Source organism: Maniola hyperantus, chromosome 7, assembly GCF_902806685.2.
Source record: "Maniola hyperantus chromosome 7, iAphHyp1.2, whole genome shotgun sequence".
NCBI classification, from domain to species: domain Eukaryota; kingdom Metazoa; phylum Arthropoda; class Insecta; order Lepidoptera; family Nymphalidae; genus Maniola; species Maniola hyperantus.
The window spans coordinates 842,949-863,560 of NC_048542.1; the positions used below are offsets into that span (position 1 = coordinate 842,949).

General features: G+C 37.0%; 2 protein-coding genes across 3 annotated transcripts in view; both read left to right on the forward strand.

Moving 5' to 3' along the window:
- The window catches only part of LOC117983680 (protein 4.1 homolog), a 202,280-nt gene that overhangs the window by 159,358 nt on the left and 22,310 nt on the right, over positions 1-20,612 (forward strand). The window lies entirely within an intron of this gene.
- The window catches only part of LOC117983420 (oxidative stress-induced growth inhibitor 1-like), a 49,313-nt gene that overhangs the window by 16,270 nt on the left and 12,431 nt on the right, over positions 1-20,612 (forward strand). For both annotated transcript variants that reach the window (XM_034969961.2, XM_069499763.1), the window contains exons 2-4: positions 14,439-15,187; positions 18,181-18,286; positions 19,240-19,339. In XM_034969961.2, coding sequence (XP_034825852.1) covers positions 15,115-15,187; positions 18,181-18,286; positions 19,240-19,339 — 279 coding nt within the window. In that variant the 5' untranslated portion in view covers positions 14,439-15,114. The remainder of the gene's footprint in view (positions 1-14,438; positions 15,188-18,180; positions 18,287-19,239; positions 19,340-20,612) is intronic.

The window sequence follows — 20,612 nt, forward strand, 5'->3', positions numbered from 1 at the left end:
TTTGGTGAAGATCTGATGAACATCTTCGAAGATAGATACTGGAACTCCTCAACGGATAAGAGTAAATTGCTTGCGATCAGTGTAATAGCTTAGTAAACAGTAGATTTTTAACCAGTCATAGCATAATTCCATGGGGCCACTAAAAATTGTGAAATAAATTTTTTTTTACAAAAAAAATAAAAACCGACTTCGTTACACAAACACTAAAAATTGAAAAATAATTTAATTTATTACCGAATATATTATATATACAAGAGTTAATATAGTTTCATAATAATAGTTTTTGGGGTCGGTGCCAATGAGGTGCCATTGTGGAGTCCCATAAAAATATGAAGTCTAGACGATTCGCGCAGCTAAAGCTAATTAAAATTAAAACTAAAATTTTAGTGCACGCTACAAATTAAAACAGTAGGCTCGCGACTGTGCGCTAAATTCACGGGTTTTACCATCTAAAAATTAAATTTAAAACTTTCAAACTGTGTCTGTCCTTTTCATATTACATTAGTAAGAAGAGGATGCGAATACTCTAAAATTAGGTTGTGCTCAGAATCAGTAACGACAGCGGAGGCTAAGGGACTGTACACAAAACTGCGATGTGATGCGATGCGAATCCGCAATGCAGAAAGTTGCAACACGAATTGCTGCGATGCGATTTCGTGCGGGAAAGCGTCTCCCTTCCACGATATGGTGACCAATCAATCAAGGCGATGCGAATTGTTTTTCTCTCGCTAAACTGGTGAGCCAGTTTGTTGGCGAGCTGGCGCTCCTTAAAAATAATTAGTATTTTCGTATTAAATGATATTCTAACTTATATTCTAACGTCTAAACTTATATTCTTAAAATAAATACCTACTTTTAACTTAAATACCTACTTAAACTCATAACACTAAACAATACGACACGACGCGCGACGTGCGAGCTAGCAGGTTTTGCGATGCGACATCGCATCGCAGTTATGTGTACAAGCCCTAGTAGGTTATAGGTACCCGTTGACACCCTTCGGGTACGAAACCCTGCAAAGCTTACAAAAGTCTGAATATTTTGAAAAGCTTACAAAATTCTCAATATTTTGAAAAGCTTACAAAAGTCTGAATATTTTGAAAAGCATACAAAAGTCTGAGTATTTTAAAAAGCTTACAAAAGTCTGAATATTTTAAAAAGCTTACAAAAATCTGAGTATTTTAAAAAGCTTACAAAAGTCTGAATATTTTGAAAAGCTTACAAAAATCTGAGTATTTTAAAAAGCTTACAAAAGTCTGAATATTTTGAAAAGCTTACAAAAGTCTGAATATTTAAAAAGCTTATATAAAAGTCTGAATATTTTAAAAAGCTTACAAAAGCCTGAATATTTAAAAAGCATATATAAAAGTCTGAATATTTTGAGAAGCTTACAAAAGTCTGAATATTTTGAGTAGGTAGGTTATAAATAAAAGTCATCGTGTTTGTTGTTCTGTTGATTCATCGTTATAAATGATTGCGACATACTTTCCTATACGTACCTACTACCTACTATGGATAACGGAACTCTACCTACTCACGAAGATACGACTTATCTGATAACATTGAGACGTGTGGTAGATGTAGGGTCACCAACCGCATGACTTCAACAGGACATGTTCCTTTGTTTGTCCTAGATGGATTAAAAATTTAGGTCAGGATTTTTATTTTTTACTATATTATGATGCCCACGACTTCGTCGTCCGCGTGGATTTAGCTTTTTAAAAACCCCGTGGGAACATTTTGATTTTCCAGGATAAAAAGGAAAAGCATAATAATATTATGTCCTTCCCCGGAATGCAAGTTATCTCTGTACCAAATTTCGTCAAAATCGGTTGAACGGATGGGCCGTGAAAAGCTAGCAGACAGACACACTTTCGCATTTATTAGTATAGATATAGTATGGGTATGGATTTTTTACTAAGTACAAAGGTCTCAAAAAAAGAGTATTAAATAACTTATTTTTTGTGCGGCCTGTCAAAAATTACAGAATCATTTATTTATTACTACGCAGCCTTAAATATTTTTCTTATCTACACTAATATTATAAAGAGGAAAACTTTGTTTGTTTGTTTGTTTGTTTGTACTGAATAGGCTCAAAAACTACTGGACCGATTTTAAAAATTCTTTCACCATTCGAAAGCTACATTATCCACGAGTAACATAGGCTATATTTTATTTTGGAAAAAAAATAGGGTTCCGTAAGATATTTGGGTTTTTCGGACACAAGGTGTAAAAAATCAACCAGAAAAGTTACTTATTTTGCGTACGCTGCCTAAACTATAAAAGATAGAACCATAAAATGTTCTAATTAATTGTAGATCTTATAAATATCTACAAAAAAGTCCGCGACACACTATACCCATCTATGTCGAGTGAGGCACGGCAACCATTTTTTTATTTAAAAATCTTGAATTTTTTTTGGACTACATTTAAACGCGTTTATTTTACTCATGCTATTAATCCTTATCAAAATAAATGATTTCATCACTAAGAACAGTTTATGGAGATAATATTTGGTCTTTGAATGATTAAAATTGGACGTTTGGTTTTGAAGTTATGGCGAAATTAAAATATTACGATTTCTGCTGCACGGCCCGTTGTCTACACTAATATTATAAAGAGGAAAACTTTGTTTGTTTGTTTGTTTGTTTGTTTGTTTGTTTGTACTGAATAGGCTCAAAAACTACTGGACCGATTTTAAAAATTCTTTCACCATTCGAAAGCTACATTATCCACGAGTAACATAGGCTATATTTTATTTTGGAAAAAAATAGGGTTCCGTAAGATATTTGGGTTTTTCGGACACAAGGTGTAAAAAATCAACCAGAAAAGTTACTTATTTTGCGTACGCTGCCTAAACTATAAAAGATAGAACCATAAAATGTTCTAATTAATTGTACATCTTATAAATATCTACAAAAAAGTCCGCGACACACTATACCCATCTATGTCGAGTGAGGCACAGCAACCATTTCTTTATTTAAAAATCTTGAATTTTTTTTGGACTACATTTAAACGCGTTTATTTTACTCATGCTATTAATCCTTATCAAAATTCATTTCGATTTCATCACTAAGAACAGTTTATGGAGATAATATTTGGTCTTTGAATGATTAAAATTGGACGTTTGGTTTTGAAGTTATGGCGAAATTAAAATATTACGATTTCTGCTGCACGGCCCGTTGTCTACACTAATATTATAAAGAGGAAAACTTTGTTTGTTTGTTTGTTTGTTTGTTTGTTTGTTTGTTTGTTTGTTTGTACTGAATAGGCTCAAAAACTACTGGACCGATTTTAAAAATTCTTTCACCATTCGAAAGCTACATTATCCACGAGTAACATAGGCTATATTTTATTTTGGAAAAAAATAGGGTTCCGTAAGATATTTGGGTTTTTTCGGACACAAGGTGTAAAAAATCAACCAGAAAAGTTACTTATTTTGCGTACGCTGCCTAAACTATAAAAGATAGAACCATAAAATGTTCTAATTAATTGTAGATCTTATAAATATCTACAAAAAAGTCCGCGACACACTATACCCATCTATGTCGAGTGAGGCACAGCAACCATTTTTTTATTTAAAAATCTTGAATTTTTTTTGGACTACATTTAAACGCGTTTATTTTACTCATTCTATTAATCCTTATCAAAATAAATGATTTCATCACTAAGAACAGTTTATGGAGATAATATTTGGTCTTTGAATGATTAAAATTGGACGTTTGGTTTTGAAGTTATGGCGAAATTAAAATATTACGATTTCTGCTGCACGGCCCGTTGTATTATATTATATAAAGAGGTTATGTCGTTAAGTTTGTTGGTAGGGGGTAATCTTTAGAACTACTGAACCGATTTTAAAAATTCTTTCACCAGTAGAAAGCTAAATTATTCCTGAGTGACATAGGCTATACGGGATCTTTAAAAACCTAAATCTACGCGGGCGAAGCCGCGGGGATCAGCTAGTATTATATAAAGAGGTAATGTCGTTAAGTTTGTTTGTAGGGGGTAATCTTTAGAACTACTGAACCGATTTTAAAAATTCTTTCACCAGTAGAAAGCTACATTATTCCTGAGTGACATAGGCTATACGGGATCTTTAAAAACCTAAATCTACGCGGGCGAAGCCGCGAGGATCAGCTATATTATATAAAGAGGTAATGTCGTTAAGTTTGTTTGTAGGGGGTAATCTTTAGAACTACTGAACCGATTTTAAAAATTCTTTCACCAGTAGAAAGCTACATTATTCCTGAGTGACATAGGCTATACGGGATCTTTAAAAACCTAAATCTACGCGGGCGAAGCCGCGGGGATCAGCTAGTATTATATAAAGAGGTAATGTCGTTAAGTTTGTTTGTAGGGGGTAATCTTTAGAACTACTGAACCGATTTTAAAAATTCTTTCACCAGTAGAAAGCTACATTATTCCTGAGTGACATAGGCTATACGGGATCTTTAAAAACCTAAATCTACGCGGGCGAAGCCGCGGGGATCAGCTAGTGTATGTTAAATAAGTACCTATTCGCTTTTAGTTTTATATATTTACTTACACACTCACAAATTTTTTTAGCAATATTTCTAGTTGACAAGTTTCCTAAAAAATTAATTTGTCGGTTTTTCTTTTAAAACCGGATTTTTAAAAAATGATGTCCTACTTTTCAAAATGTGATGGTTGCCCTATTTTGTCGAGATAAGGGCATAACCACTTATCGGGTGGTGTCGAGCTTGTTTACTATTAATAAACTAGGGTTATAATAACTTCGACCTAATGTCCAAATAAAGTAAACTTACATATTTCATAATATTGGTTCATATCCGGTTTGAAGGACCAAAAGATAACATTTGATTTACTGATACGTTTTGGTTTACATTAAAGTACACTTGAAGCACATACATTTTGTCAATAATATACTACCACCAGTCATCATAATTATGTCACAGACTACTTACTAGTTCTTAGTAGTAGTGAAGAAGAAGCGACATGATAACTGACATGACAACATGGCAGTGGGCAGGCCACATACTTAGTTCGAAAAACCGATAGACGTTGGGGTCCCAACTCCCAAGGTGCTGGAATGGCGACCTCAATCCGGATTCCGGACCTGTTCAGCGTGGACGTCTATCGGTTGATAATGATGATGCTGAAAGAAGCGATACTCAGGGTGAAATCTATACTCTATAGAGCGCACCTTGACTTTGCTTAGACTTAAGCCAGAGTTAAAACAAGACATGTATATATCTCTCACATAAATCTGTCTCGTTTTAACTTTTAACTCAATCTTAAGTCTGAGCAAAGTCAAAGTGCGCTCTATACATCTCAACCTTACTCCCTTCGCCAATTTATCGTCACCTGCAACATAAATGGCACTGCCGCGCTAGCGTCACTCGGTTCTTACCTTGAACAAGAAATACCGATGTTGCTACGTGTAGCGATTAGCGTTGTCCTTGTCCCGCTCTGTTGGCTTCGCTCAGACCTCAGCACTGCGCTTCCCACTTCTAAATATATAAAAGGAAAAGGTGACTGATCTATCAACGCACAGCTCAAACTACTAGACGGATCGGGTTGTAATTTGGCATGCAGATAGATATTATGACGTAGGCATCCGCTAAGAAATGATTTTTGAAATTTCAACCCCTAAAGGGGTGAAATAGGGGTTTGAAATTTGTGTAGTCCACGCTGACGAAGTCGCGAGCATACGCTAGTACATCGATCTTTAGAAGGAAACAGCAAATTTGTAGAGCACTGTCTTGGTCGCTGAGAACGACAAAGCGTCATATGGATATGAGTGACAGAGACAACGCTCTACAAAGATGAAATGTCATTCTAAAAGCCCATGTTCATCACTTTCGGCCGCGTACTGTAATATATAAATCGGGTGCGGACAGGCCGATGTACAGGTAGTAGTTATAGGTAATTAAATCGGTCGCCTATGGTCGGGGGTGTGATTATATCCTATTGCAAATTATTTTGTAACTATCTACAATATTTTATAGGTAGATAGATATGTATATAGATAATCACATACCTCCTTACGTGATTTTAGCGAGGCGCTACGATAAGATAATTATTTTGTTTACGATCATGACGTAAGAGAATTAAAATAATCTGTATGATTACTATAATATGGATTACTATAGGTACATCCTTTATACATCGTTTGATAATATAAGTCCTACAAATTACTAATGCGCGTGACCATTTTAGTGACGTCAGCACTAAACTGAAGTTTCGAGCTGATGGTATGTTTTTATTTCGGCTGACGTCAAAATGACCTCATTTCGATTTGTAGATTGGTTCCAGCGCAATAGCAATTTGCGGAACTTATACATCCTTTATACATCGTGTTTGATAATAACATGACAAATAGAAACATCACTATTAAAGAGACGTAAAAAACAGGCCAAAAATAACGTCATTTTTGTCCCCGAGATTAAAAAATAGACTATAGTTAAATTTTGTAATGCTGTCTCTTTGGTTATTCCAGAGATAACAAGAAAAAAAACCGCCAAGTGCGAGTCAGGCTCGCACAATTCCGTACTACAGTCGTATTTTTTCGACATTTTGCAGGATAATTAAAAAACTATGATACGTAAAAAAAAAAAAAAATCTGTTGTAGAATGCCCAGGTGAAGACCTTTCATATGTTACCCCACTTGATATAGTTATGTTACTTAGAAAATTGAAAATACTAATTATTAGTTCATGACCACAATTTAATTTTTTTTGTGTGATGTAACCACAAATTGACGGTTTTCAGATTTTTCCCCAAATGTCAGTTATAAGACCTACCTACCTGCCAAATTTCACGATTCTACACTCGCGAGCAACCTAATCGACTCAACACATAGGCGCGCATGGATGTTAAAAAGGTTCTACTTTTTTATAAAAACATTTAAAATATCATTTAAAAGCTTGATATCTATGCTTTAAATTGATACCAAAATTGTAATTATTTATTCAGTACATTTTAAATTAAAGCTATCTGGATGAGAAGGGAGGGATAATAGGAATATCCTGAAAATCAATCGGATGTTTTATTTGCAATATATCGTAAACTTCTACATAACTATAGGATGTTTTTATATTATTTTTCGCGTTTTTGTGGTATCATCAGTACTATCTATCACCTGTCTTCGTTTTTGCCAGCGTTCTGGTTACACCCTGTATATGCCATTGCCCTTATTAACATGAAAATTGAGATAAATTATCCTTAATTAACAGACGACGTAACCCTACCACATGCATTGCTTAATGCGTGTGGTAGGATGCCCCTATCTTGTGTCTCATTAATTATTTATGTTCCGTTTTATTTTAGAGCGCATCTTGTTTCTTCAGTTTATTAATGGATGTACTTTTTTGTAAATATAACTCATTCGCTAAAGTTCCCTTTATTTCATTCAGATAAAAGTTAGCCCTTGACTGCAATCTCACCTGGTGGTAAGTGATGATGCAGTCTAAGATAGAGGCGGGCTAACCTGGTAGGGTTGTGGCAGTTTTATCATGAATTTTTGTACAATCGAATTTGCAACACTTTTTTTTTTCATTATCACCGTATTAACTAATTTTCTTTGCAACATGATATTGTGTCAATTTGTCCAAGATAATTTCTTAAATTACCTGGTTAGGTAGTTAGGTACTATCGAATAATGCGATGAGTATAGGGTTGCCAGGCGTCCGGATAAAACCGGACATTGATAGGCTTTTTGATTGCGTGTCCGGCCAAAATAAACGGTGTTCGGCTTGTCCGGCTTTTGTTAGGCTTTTTATATTTCGCAAACGAACGTGGCCGAGCGCAGGCGAGTCGACTGTCGGTCGCTCTCGCAGGCGACAGTGCCGCCTGACAACAAGATTTATGACAATAATAAAAAAAGCTTTGATTTTACATACAATTTTTTTGTCGTACCTATTAATACTAAGACACAAAATCCTCAATAATGTAGGGTCTGCGGCCTTTCTACCCAAATATACGGCCAAACAGGCTGGAAACAGTCTGGTCTGTCCGGCTATTAGGTTTGGCGACCTGGCAACCCTAGATGGGTACGTACCTAGGTACATTAATTTAAGAATTTTTAGAGAATTGTTTGCGTTAACAGCTTCCTAGAAGTGCACGCATGTCCTTCGGGTCTATTTTTGAGAATGTACCGTAAAACCGCGTTTTGCTACAAGTAGATAGCGGTGTACATTTTGACTTTTACACCCAGTCATTGACGTCAACACTGAAATGAAGCAAAATGCTGAGAAAGCAAGTGATCAGGGGGCACGGCCGTGCCGCCGCCAAGACGAGCCAAACTAGAGGACGGGGCACTGCGTACCTTTTCTCGAAGCGTTTCGTCGTATTTTCGAGCAGTCATAGCTTCGGTCTGGATATCGCTAGAAAGCTGAAATTTTCAAGATTACTTAAAGCACTAATAACTTTAAAAAGTTAGGAGTGCGTGCCCGGGATCGAACCTCCGACCATCGATTAGAATAGAATAGAATAGAAATCCATTTATTTGTTGATCCAACACACGATAAACACAAACACAAATATTTACAAAAAAACATTCCTTAAAATCTAATTCAAACAAATAGGTACCTAGTGTCTAGAATGTGTCGTGCCAACGAAAAGGCCCGAACTCAGCTGAATGTTGTGGTTACACGATGTAACCAAAACGCTGGTTTTCTGTTCGAGCCCAAACGAGGGAAGTCCTGGTTATTAGCATCATTATTTAAACTAGCTTATGCTCGCGACTTCGTCCGCGTGGACTACACAAATTTCAAACCCCTATTTCGCCCCCTTAGGGATTGAATTTTCAAAAATCCTTTCTTAGCGGATGCCTGCGTCATAATAGCTATCTGCATGCCAAATTTCAGCCCGATCCGTCCAGTAGTTTGTGCTGTGCGTTGATAGATCAGTCAGTCAGTCATTTAGATTCAGATTAAACTTAGAAGGCAGACATAGTGGCTGATTCTCTTGTACACAATCTCTAAACTAAACTAAAATAACACGTCTAAATCTATTGCTATCCCTGTCATAATATTGCTTGCGGAAAAGGATATCTAGTATTTAGACCTGTTAATTTAGTTTATTTTAGAGATTGTGTTCAAGAGAATCGGTCCCATTGACATCCTAACCACTAGGCTATCACAGCTAGTTACCCTTTTTTAACCCTTCGGGTAAACTCTTAAAAGTGGTCCGTGTACGAGTGTGGGGTATACACGGACAGACGGCCTAAGCTGAGGATTAGTTGGGCCTAATTCTCAGACCTGGGCGCGTTTGGAACCCTCGTAGCTTTAGTTTTAAGTTTGCGTAATAATTATCACCACTATATCTTACAAATGTAACATCATACCAGACCATCAATACGTAATTTATTACCTATTTTGAATAAATCATTTGACTTTGACTTTGACTTTGACTTTAATCTTTTCCGCCGGGTACTGTACGTAATTCTAAAATGATTCTGTGTCCTAGACTTATTCGCTACGGAACTCTGAAATATCGTCAACAGTAGATTTGTCCTAGACGATCTATCTCGTCAATCATATTTAACCCACTTTAATGTGAGTGATACATCACTGCATCATCATACATAATTTGTTTTGAGACTTGAGCCAATAACATTTCCACGGTTCCACTGTGTAACGTCTATGCCGTGTTTTATAACCTCCAGACAGTTTGGCAGCCAAGTCTATATTGAGAGACGTAGAGATGTTCCAGATTAAAAATTGCCTTAATCTTCCGTCATCATCTGTTTACGTCCATTTTTACGGTTCAGTAGTAAACTGATTTTCTTGCCGGCTCTTCTCACTGGAATCTTCTTTCCGAACCGAAGATCGAGTGGTGATATAATCATCATCATCATCAACCGATAGACGTCCACTGTTGGACATAGGTCTCTTGTAGGGACACACACGCCACGGTCTTGCGCCGCCTGAATCCAGCGGCTCCCTGCGACTCGTCTGATGTCGTCCGTCCACCTAGTGGGGGGTCTTCCAACGCTGTGTCTTCCGGTGCGAGGTCGCCATTCCAGCACCTTGAGACCCCAACGTCTATCGGTTGTACGAACTATGTGCCCTGCCCATTACCACTTCAGCTTCGCAACCCGTTGAGCTATGTCGGTTACTCTAGTTCTCCTACGGATCTCCTCATTTCCTCATTGATCACGTAGAGGAACTCCGCACATAGCTCTCTCCATCGCCCGCTGAGTGACTCTGAGCTTTCTTAAGAGGCCCATAGTTAGCGACCATGTCTCGGATCCATAATATGTCATCACTGGCACTGGTTGACATAAGAGCATGAAATAAATATTGTCCTACATGAAATAAATATTCCATTCCATTTTATTTCTGCACATGGCTAGCCATATAGACTATGGCCAAAACCCTTCTCACTCTGAGACATGTGCTCTGTAATGAGCCGGGCGATGTGTTGATCATGATGATGATGATAAAGGGTGTCTAGTAGAGGGTTGCCACCATACTAAGTGTCTGGCAGTAAGCTCCGTTTTTTTAAAGAATATTATAATTATGACTAATATTCCGCTTTCCCCTTCAACTAAGCGAAAAGCTTGTGCTAAGAGTAAGTACGACAATTATAGTGCAACGGGTGGGATTTGAACCGGCGACCTTTCCGAATTCAGCCCGCTCCTTAACCGTTGAACTATTGAGGTTCGTAAACCTCTGTTAATGTTTTGGTTGAACCACTTGACGAGCCGACGCGACATTCTGTAATCTTATCAATATAGGTATCACTCATCTAGTTATCACTTATCACTTTCGTCACACTCCAAGTAAGTGTTTTCTACAACTCAACAACTACTAGGTAATTCATGATAACGTGTTAGGTAACTATAAGTTTATGGCCGCGACTTTGACTGCGTTGATTACACAAATTTCAAACCCCTGTTTTACCTTCTTTGAGGTTGAATCTTCAAAAATCCTTTCTTATGGGATGTGTACGTCATAATAGCTACCTGCATGTCAAATTTCAGCCCGATCCGTCCAGTGGTTTAAGCTGTGCGTTGATAGATCAGTCAGTCACCTTTTCCTTTTAAAATATTTACTCGATAATTATATTAAGTAAATGTATTTAAGATAATTTTTTCAGCGTTTATTAAGAGTAATAGGGTTTTGGTTTTGAACTTAACATATAATATAATAACGGTAATATTATTAACATATAATATATTAACGGTAATATTATTATTATTAACATATAATAACGGTAATCACTTAACATCAGGTGACCCGCCTGCTCGCTTGCTCGCTATATCTATTTAAAAAAAAAAAAAAAAAAAAGAACTTTAATTAAGTAACTTTATATTTTAATCAAACACTTTTTTTTATAGAGTAGCGAATCAGACTGGCAAGTGATGATGCAGCCTCAGATGGAGCGCGCTTGTCTAGAAGATGCCTATTCACTCTTGACTTGAATGTTATCATTGGAGAGGAAAACTGATGCTGAAAGGGTGTTCCAAATCATAGCGGTTGGGATTAGAATTGAGGAGGCAAATCGCTTCGTATGTGTCCATGGAATTTCGCCTACGTACGTACAACGGTGCAGACCTTGGTGATGCCTTTGCAGTACCATAGTAGAAGGATGAAGGAGGAACCAGCTGCTTGATTGCAGTAAAATGACAGCTACAATGTCACGATCGCAATCGCCTCTGTACCCGTAGTACAAGATTTTACGTCTCACCAAACCAAACAAAATTCGAGAGTCGAAATACTTCCGCGTTACAGTAAACTGGATCTTAAATGCCTTGTTTTAAAACTCAAGTTTGTCTACACTTCTACAGCCAGCGCTCCAAGCGGAAACATTGCGAAATTAAAATCAGTGGCATTGAATGTTTGACTTCAATTCAAGGCTGTTTAGGTCCATTTTACTGTAACGCGGAAGTATTTCGACTTTCGAATTTGGTTTCGTTTGGTGAGACGTAAAATCTTGTACTACGGGTACTGATTGGTCGACGCTCGCTCACTATTGGCTACAATGCATTGTTGCAACAAGAATCGCACAAATTCGGCCAATCACAACAATTGATATTTTAATAATGATCGATGCAGGTTTTACGAAATCGACCTGTACTATTATACATTCTGTGCTACAGGTTGAAAAGTTCTCCATCTCATACGAAGTAGGTGTGCGTTGTGCTTCAGTTTTATCTTATTATGCTATCGTATCGTCGCGAACGTTCGCAAATAAATAAATAAAACCTTTGTGTACAGAATGTTCTAGCAATGGAAACATTGTCGGGGATATGACACAAATGGTGCCCCTATCTAAATAGGTAATTTGTTTGATACACTCCGTATGTCATTGATATTGATTAGGCTGCAGTTCCATTACAGATAGCGAAGCTATTCGATTCTATAGCAGAGATTTAAAATTTAAATCACTACCGATATTTCGTTGGCATGACACATTGTAGACACAGTAGGTCGATTGTCTAAAACCTGCATCAATCATTATTACAATCTCAATTGTTCTGATTGGCTGAATTTGTGCGATTCTTTTTGCAACAATGCATTGTAGCCAATAGTGAGCGAGCGTCAACCAATCAGAGATGATTGCGATCGTGACATTGTAGCTGTCATTCTCCCGCAATCGCGCAGCTGTTTTAAGTTAAGTTAGATTTCAAGGTGTTATTTGTAAATGTTTAATGGTTTTAATCCATCCAAAAATCTTAATTCATCACTATAAATTAGAATTGTTTTTAAATTTAAATTTTTTTTTCTATATTTTTTTGGCGATAACTAATTTATAGCCTAGTTAGTTTTACCCCCTTTCGAGGGACACACTGTATATTATATCAAGCATCAACTATATTATAACTGCGACATGTTAATGATAACCGCATGTTTGTATCTCACATGTGTGACCGTTTTTACATCGTCATTGTATATACATACACGTACTAGCCATGCCATATATTTTACCATATTTCCGCATCGACTATCCAACTGCGTCCTATATTATCAGTGTGTGACATAAACGCATGATAATGGGTGTGTACCGCACTCACATGTGTAACCGTTTTTCACTACGTCATTACGTACATATACGTACTAGCCATTATAAATAAACCTGAAGGCGTATACATGAGTATAATAATGATCTACTAATGATCGCACATAGTATAACATTAACCTACCTTCAAGGCAAGAGTGAATCTAGACATCTTTTAGGCAAGCGCGCTCGAACCTGGAACTAATTATTGCTTTCCATAGAGGCTTTTTTTATTGTTTTTTAATTGTACAAACATTCTCAAAAAAATGGAAATCGAAATTTATTTGTTTGTTTATTTATTTACGCTGTCCAGCGCGGCAACGCAGCCAGTATTCTTGGCACCATTCCACGCGGGCCTGATTTCTATAGAGCTTAAGGTTTTATTGTAATACTAGCTTATGCTCGCGACTTCGTCCGCGTGGACTACACAAATTTCAAATCCCTATTTCACCCCCTTAGGGGTTGAATTTTCAAAAAGCCTTCCTTAGCGGATGCCTACGTCTATAGAATAGAATAGAATAGAATGATTTTTTATTCATATAAACTTTTTACAAGTACTTATGAATAGTCAGGTAGTTTTAATTTACCACTGGTTCGGAATGCCGTTCCTACCGAGAAGAACCAGCAAGAAACTCGGCGGTTGCTCTTTTTAATTTTTCAATTCACAATGTTATTATACCATACTATACAAGCCATTGCAGCCCCGTGCATTGCTGGAGCGAGTCAAATCCAAGCTTTTTTATCGTTTACATAGTCTGCGACTATATAATATGCTGCATAATACCTAGCTACCTGCATGTCAAATTTCTGCCCGATCCGTCCAGTAGTTTGAGCTGTGCGTTGATAGATCAGTCAGTCAGTCACCTTTTCCTTTTATATATATATTTTAGATTTAGATTTTCTATTAAAAAAAATTGTTTCTATGTAACTATGTATTAATAAATAACTATTTGATACTTTTTAGGCCGTATTAATAACGCATTTCATTATATCTGCTTTTCTCATATTTCTAGTATTTGTAAAAGAACACTTACATACCTCTTTCTAGAAATCTAGGTAGGTATTGGCGGAAAGCCAATCTGAATGTAGGTGAAGAGACGTTGACCTTTGCTGCACTAAATAAGTCAACTGTAACTATGTCGTAATCTCTACTGATAATATATTTTACTAGCATATGCTCGCGACTTCGTCCGCGTGGACTACACAAATTTCGAACCCCTATTTTACCCCTTTATGGGTTGAATTTTCAAAAATCCTTTCTTACCGGATGTTTACGTCATAATAGCTATCTGCATGCCAAATTTCAGCCCGATCCGTCCAGTTTTTTGAGTTGTGCGTTGATAGATCAGTCAGTCAGTCAGTCAGTCACCTTTTCCTTTTATATATTTAGATTTTCTATTTAAAAAAAATTATGTATCGATACAAAATTGACATTGTTTTCTTTGTTTCAGATATTGACGCACTAGAACCAACCCATAGTATTTAACGACTCACCATAAAGAGGCTTACTTAAGAACTGACACCAGTCGGCAAGACTTTAAACTGCGCGTGATATACTTAATTTATTATTTTAACGCATTTAAAATTAGAATTCTAAATTCGATTATTTTAAACAAGAGTCATTTCCAGTCACAGACAAATAAGGCATTCGCATTCTCTATTTAAATAAACATATACAGATTATAACTGTCACAGATTATAAATAAGACACAAATCAATTGGAGGATAAGAAGAATATTAATTAATTAAATTAATAGTAACAACGTGTATTTATTTGCAATATTAAGTAGAAGTAATATAAGCCATAGACCTGAGAATATACATTAAACTTACTTAAAAGAAGAAGAGGCATATTAATTAAGAGAACACCTGAAGACGAATTAAATTTGTTGACACAGATTACAAAAATATAAGACATAATCTAACAGGTGAAGAATAATATAAGTAATTAAGAAAAATATTGACTTAATAAAAGGAGAATAGTTTAAGCTCAAAGCCATAAGAAGGATAATAAGTTTAGAGAATTTTAAAATTGTGACGTATAGAGGCTTGACATTGGAACAGACTATATAAAGTGATTATAGAAAAGAGGCTGCATTATATGTTATTTATATATTAGTTCAAAAAATGCGAGACACGATGAAGCCCTGCCAACATACACTGTCGGATGACGTGGTTTACAAAGAAGTTGTGGTTATCGGTAAGTTGGTATTTTTAAATTATTTAACGCTTTGTTTTTAGGGTTCCGTACCTCAAAAGAAAAAAACTATAGGGTACTTCCAGTTGCCCTAAAATCGTGAAAGGCAGATAGGTCGGTCTCATACTCAGACTAAGAATCAAGGAGACTTGGCATTAAAATAATAATACCTTGTTAGAGCAAGCTAGGTGTATAGAAAAGCTCTGAAGAGTGATCAAGACATAAACACAGTTTTTTGTCTTTGTCATAGTTTAGCTTTTTTTTGTTGGGCACGTTGTAGTTTGTGCCCAACAAACCTCTGTGAGAGTAATTTATTGCGAATATTACGAGTTTTTATTTAATTTAGTATTGAAGGTGTGTAGAAGCCATTTATGGTGTATTGCTGTGTAAAAGTTGTAGCAAACGCGAATTATGAAACAAAACCTTTCATACGTAAGTATTTTTGTGTTGTTTCGAATTGACTATGCTGCGTAGGCCCTACTGGCCGCTACAGCGGCACCGGGGGGGTTGGCGAGCGCGAAGCTCCGCCTGGGGGTGAGCCCTAGGGCTCGAAGAAATAATTCGAGAGGTCGGGGGGCAACGTCCTCCTAAGGGCGCCTCCTGTGAGGCTCGGACCACGGCTTAGGATGACGTTGGGATGGGTGGAGTTGTCGGTTTTGTTGGTTAGTCCGTACGCCCCCGAGGCCGTGGCGTGAGTCCACGTCCGGGTGACGTTAGAAATCCGAGACCTCGTCTTCGCCGGCGAAGACGCTGTGATAAGGTTGGATTGTGTAGCCCTACGAGATAGGGAGCATTGTCGGTCATGATTTGATCGTCGGGATCGTTAAGGACGTGCTTAGGGCGCCTTTTGTCAGGGGGGTCGTTTCGGTCGGGGGGGTATGTCGCTGATGTAACGTAAAACGTGATACGTAAGGATGATACCCTTTGTTGTTTTGTCCCTTTCGTGTATACGCGTCTGACAAGTCTCTTGATTGTTAGTCTGAAGTCTCATAGCACAAGTGAAGGGAAAAACCGAAAACCGTGATTTTAATTTTTTTTTTAATTAAATTAAATTTAAGACCAAAAAATTCCTGAAAGTCCGGCAACGCATTGGTGTTTCCTCCGGTACTGCAAATGTTCATGGGCGGCGGTAATCACTTAACATCAGGTGACCCGCCTGCACGTTTGCTCACCGTTTTTATTTAAAAAAATTGTCACGATTCGTTTGCGGTTTTCCTGTTACCTTTTCTGTTTTTCCTTGTCAATGTGGTTATTTGAAAGATTTAATAGGATTTAATGATTACAATTTTTTATATTATCCTTATTTCACTCTAAGTCGTATATCCATACTAATATTATAAATGCAAAAGTGTGTCTGTCTTTCTGCTAGCTTTTCACGGTCCATCAATTTAACCGATTTCGATGAAATTTGGTACAGAGATAGCTTGCATCCCATCCCGGGAAAGGACTTTTGATCCCGGTAAATCAAAAAGTTACCACAAGATTTAAAAAACCTAAATTCACGCGGACGAAGTCGGGGGCATCATCTAGTATAATATACAATTGTATGTAATTGAAAAAAAAATTTTTCAACACGTCGTAGTCTACGACGTGTTAAAAATTTTTTTTTCAATCTTTCACTTTTTCAAAACTTTAAGTTCATCAAACATCTACTAAACTTAGAGCCTCAATAGCTCAACGGAGCGGACTTCAGTCCACTCCGTTGAACCGAGAGGTCTCCGGTTCAAATCCCACCCGTTGCACTATTGTCGTACCTACTCCTAGCACAAGCTTTACGCTTAATTGGAGGGGAATATTAGTCAGCAACTTGGCTAATACTCTATAAAAAAAACTAGGTGATGTCGCAGTGAAGCGTAAACCGTAGAATTATGTAACTAGTAGTTTGTAGCACAAAGTTACGTGACTATTGCTATATAACCGTGACATTGGGTATACAGACAGACGCTTGCACGCATGGGTGCAATCCATTGCTAGACCTTGATAGCTCAGTGGCTCGACGATATAAAGCCTATAAAAAGCGATGTCATAAACGCTGAAGGTCATCTAATCTATTGTATTTGTATCCTACGAGCTCGCGACTTCGTCCGCGTGGACTACAAATTTCAAACCCCTATTTCACCCCCTTAGGGGTTGAATTTTCAAAAATCCTTTCTTAGCGGATGCCTACGTCATAATAGCTATCTGCATGCCAAATTTCAGCCCGATCCGTCCAGTAGTTTGAGCTGTGCGTTGATAGATCAGTCCGGCAGTCACCTTTTACTTTTATATATTTATGTAGATTCGGAATTCTGCGTGTCTCTACTCCCTGAGGATTTACAGAGTGAATGCCGGTAGAAATCCGAGATTAACGATGAACAAAACACATTTCAGACTTATACCATTACTAGCGACCCGCCCCGGCTTCGCATGGGTGCAATCTAGATACTAATGTGGTGTCAGCAGTGGGTGTCAGTGAGAAGTGATTAATAATCCATACTTCCATTCTATAATGTTATTAATGCGACATCGACAGTGTGTCTGTCATTTTCGATGGAAATGTTTGTTCAAATGTTTGTGAAAACATTTTGTTCAAATATCGTCATATTTCAACAAATTAACACAAACCAATATTAAAATATACTTATAAACCTTCCTCTTGAATCATTCTATCTATTGGTGAAAACCGCATTAAAATCCGTTGCGTAGTTTAAAATATCTACGCGTTCATACATACAGACAGCGGGAAGCGACTTTATTTTATACTATGTAGAGAAGTTTGTAAAGTGGTGATAATAAAAAGAATACCCGACGGAGTTTGTTGTGGGCTCTTCTCAGACCTGGGCGCGTTTGGAACCCTCGTAGCTTTAGTTTTAAGTTTGCGTTATAATTATCACCACTATATCTTACAAATCTAACACCATACCAGACCATCAATAAGCGTAATTTATTACCCATTTTGAATAAATCATTTGACTTTGACTTTGAATCCTAGGTCTTATTAGAGTCTGTTGTTGCAGGCAATGGCCCCAGCGGCATGGTGACGTCATTCATGCTGGCCGGCAACATTCCCCACCTCAAGCCAGTCCCTGACCACCTGCCCATCGACGAAATGCTGAAAATCAGGTAAGCCGCATGTAAAAAAATCTTTTTTTCAAAAAAGTTTAAAAAAAGAGATCGGAGTTACTATCAATTGGGTATTTTCCTACTTTTGAATTTGATAAATAATTACTTTATTAAAAACTAGGATAAAAATAATAACGTACGCTGAAAAAAATATTAAAATCCAACAAAGATTTACAAAGTTACAGGCATTTTAATTTTGGAGTGGGAGGGTCTTCTATCCCTTTCTCGCAAAACGAAAATTTGTATGAAACCGCACGAAGCTACTATGGCATTACTAAAGTGTGACGTCAAAATGATATTTCGCTATCTCTGTCTACTCAGAAATATTTATAACTTTATGCTTATAAGATTATTGCTATTTGATCGATTTAATTAGTTTTTAGGGTTCCGTACCTCAAAAGGAAAAACGGAACCCTTATAGGATCACTTTGTTGTCTGTCTGTCTGACTGTCTGTCTGTCTGTCCGTCTGTCTGTTAAGAAACGTACAGAGTACTTCCTGTTGACCTAGAATCATGAAATTTGGCAGGTAGGTAGATCTTATAGCTGACATTTGGGGAAAAATCTGAAAACCGTGAATTTAGGCTTAGATCACACAAAAAATAATTAAATTGTGGTCATGAACTAACAATAAGTATTTTCAACTTTCGAAGTGAGTGACTATATCAAGTGGGGTATCATATGAAAGGTCTTCACCTGTACATTCTAAAACAGTTTTTTATTTATTTTTATGCATCATAGTTTTTGAATTACCGTGCAAAATGTCGAAAAAATACGACTGTAGTACGGAACCCTCATTGCGCGAGCCTGACTCGCACTTGGCCGGTTTTTTTAGTTTACGTCATTATTTTTATACTAGTTTACAATAAAGTAATAAAAAAAATTGGAGTCAAATACCCAATATACGAAATTGTACTTCAACATTAAAATACAATGATTATTTCATTTTTTCCAGACTACAAAGCCTGCCTCCCGGACAGAACCTCCTGGAGGTCGATCTCATGACACTGGCCGAAGGTCTGGAGGGCCGCAGCCAGAACCCCATAGCTTTACTAGTAAGTGCTTTACAACTTATAGTCTCCTAGTACACTCACTGTTCAGCCTCCATTCTCACTTTCTTTGGTCTTCAAACTTAAAGTTACTCAATGTCTCACTGAACACCAGGTGACTTGCCTGCTCGTTTGCTCACTCTCTCTATTAAAAAAAACCGGCCAAGTGCGAATCAGACTCGGGCACCGAGGGTTCCGTAGTACAGTCGCATTTTTTCGACATTTTGCACGATAAATCAAAAACTATGATTCATAAAAATAAATAAAAATCTGTTTAAGAATCTACAGGTGAAGCCCTTTCATATGATACCCCACTTGATATTATAGTTATCTTACTTTGATAATTGAAAATACTAATTATTAGTTCATGACCACAATTTAATTTGTTGTGTGATGTAACCACAAATTCACGGTTTTCAGATTTTTCCCCTAATATCTGCTATAAGACCTACCTGCCTGCCAAATTTCATGATTCTAGGTCAACGGTAGGTACCCTGTAGGTTTCTTGACAGACAAGAGACCCAACAAAGTGATCCTATAAGGGTTCCGTTTTTCCTTTTGAGGTACGGAACCCTAAAAATGTAAATATCAAAGTGAACTATGTCATATTATGCACTAAGAGCCCGTGAGGACCAGACCTTCGTTGTTTTATAAAAGCTGAAAGTTTATCTGCTCATTGTCCCAAACACAGGGAGGAACAATCAGTGACTGTGAAGTTTGGATTTACTTTTGGACACTCTTAAACTTTAATATATCCTAGGTATCTGGCAGGAGGTGGCCACGATACTAATGTATGACGTGATTTCTAAAATTTAAAAAAAATAGACTTTATACTTTGACGAAAGATTTTATACGTCTTTGTTAGCTGTTATCTGCCAAAGTCACCATGATCCAAAGATTCCAAACTTCATAGTCGCTGATCGTTCCTCCCTGTATTTGGAACAATGCGCAGATAAACTTTCAGCTTTTATAAAATAACGAAAGTTTGGAACTCACAGGCTCTTTCTCTATTACGACGTATCAGGTACACATTGTGTGGCAGAGGACATCAACCTAATTGTAAACCTATAAATGAGGTCTAGAGTTTAGACACCAGTTCTCACGGCTATCAATAACCACTAATGATAAAAACAATGGTAATAAGTGGTCAAGATAAAAAATCTTTGATAAAGGGTGCTGGTTAGCAAAACGATACTACGCATTTTTTTTTAAATAAAAATGGCGAGATAAAAAAATTCTTTCTTAGCGGATGCCTACGTCATAATAGCTATCTGCATGC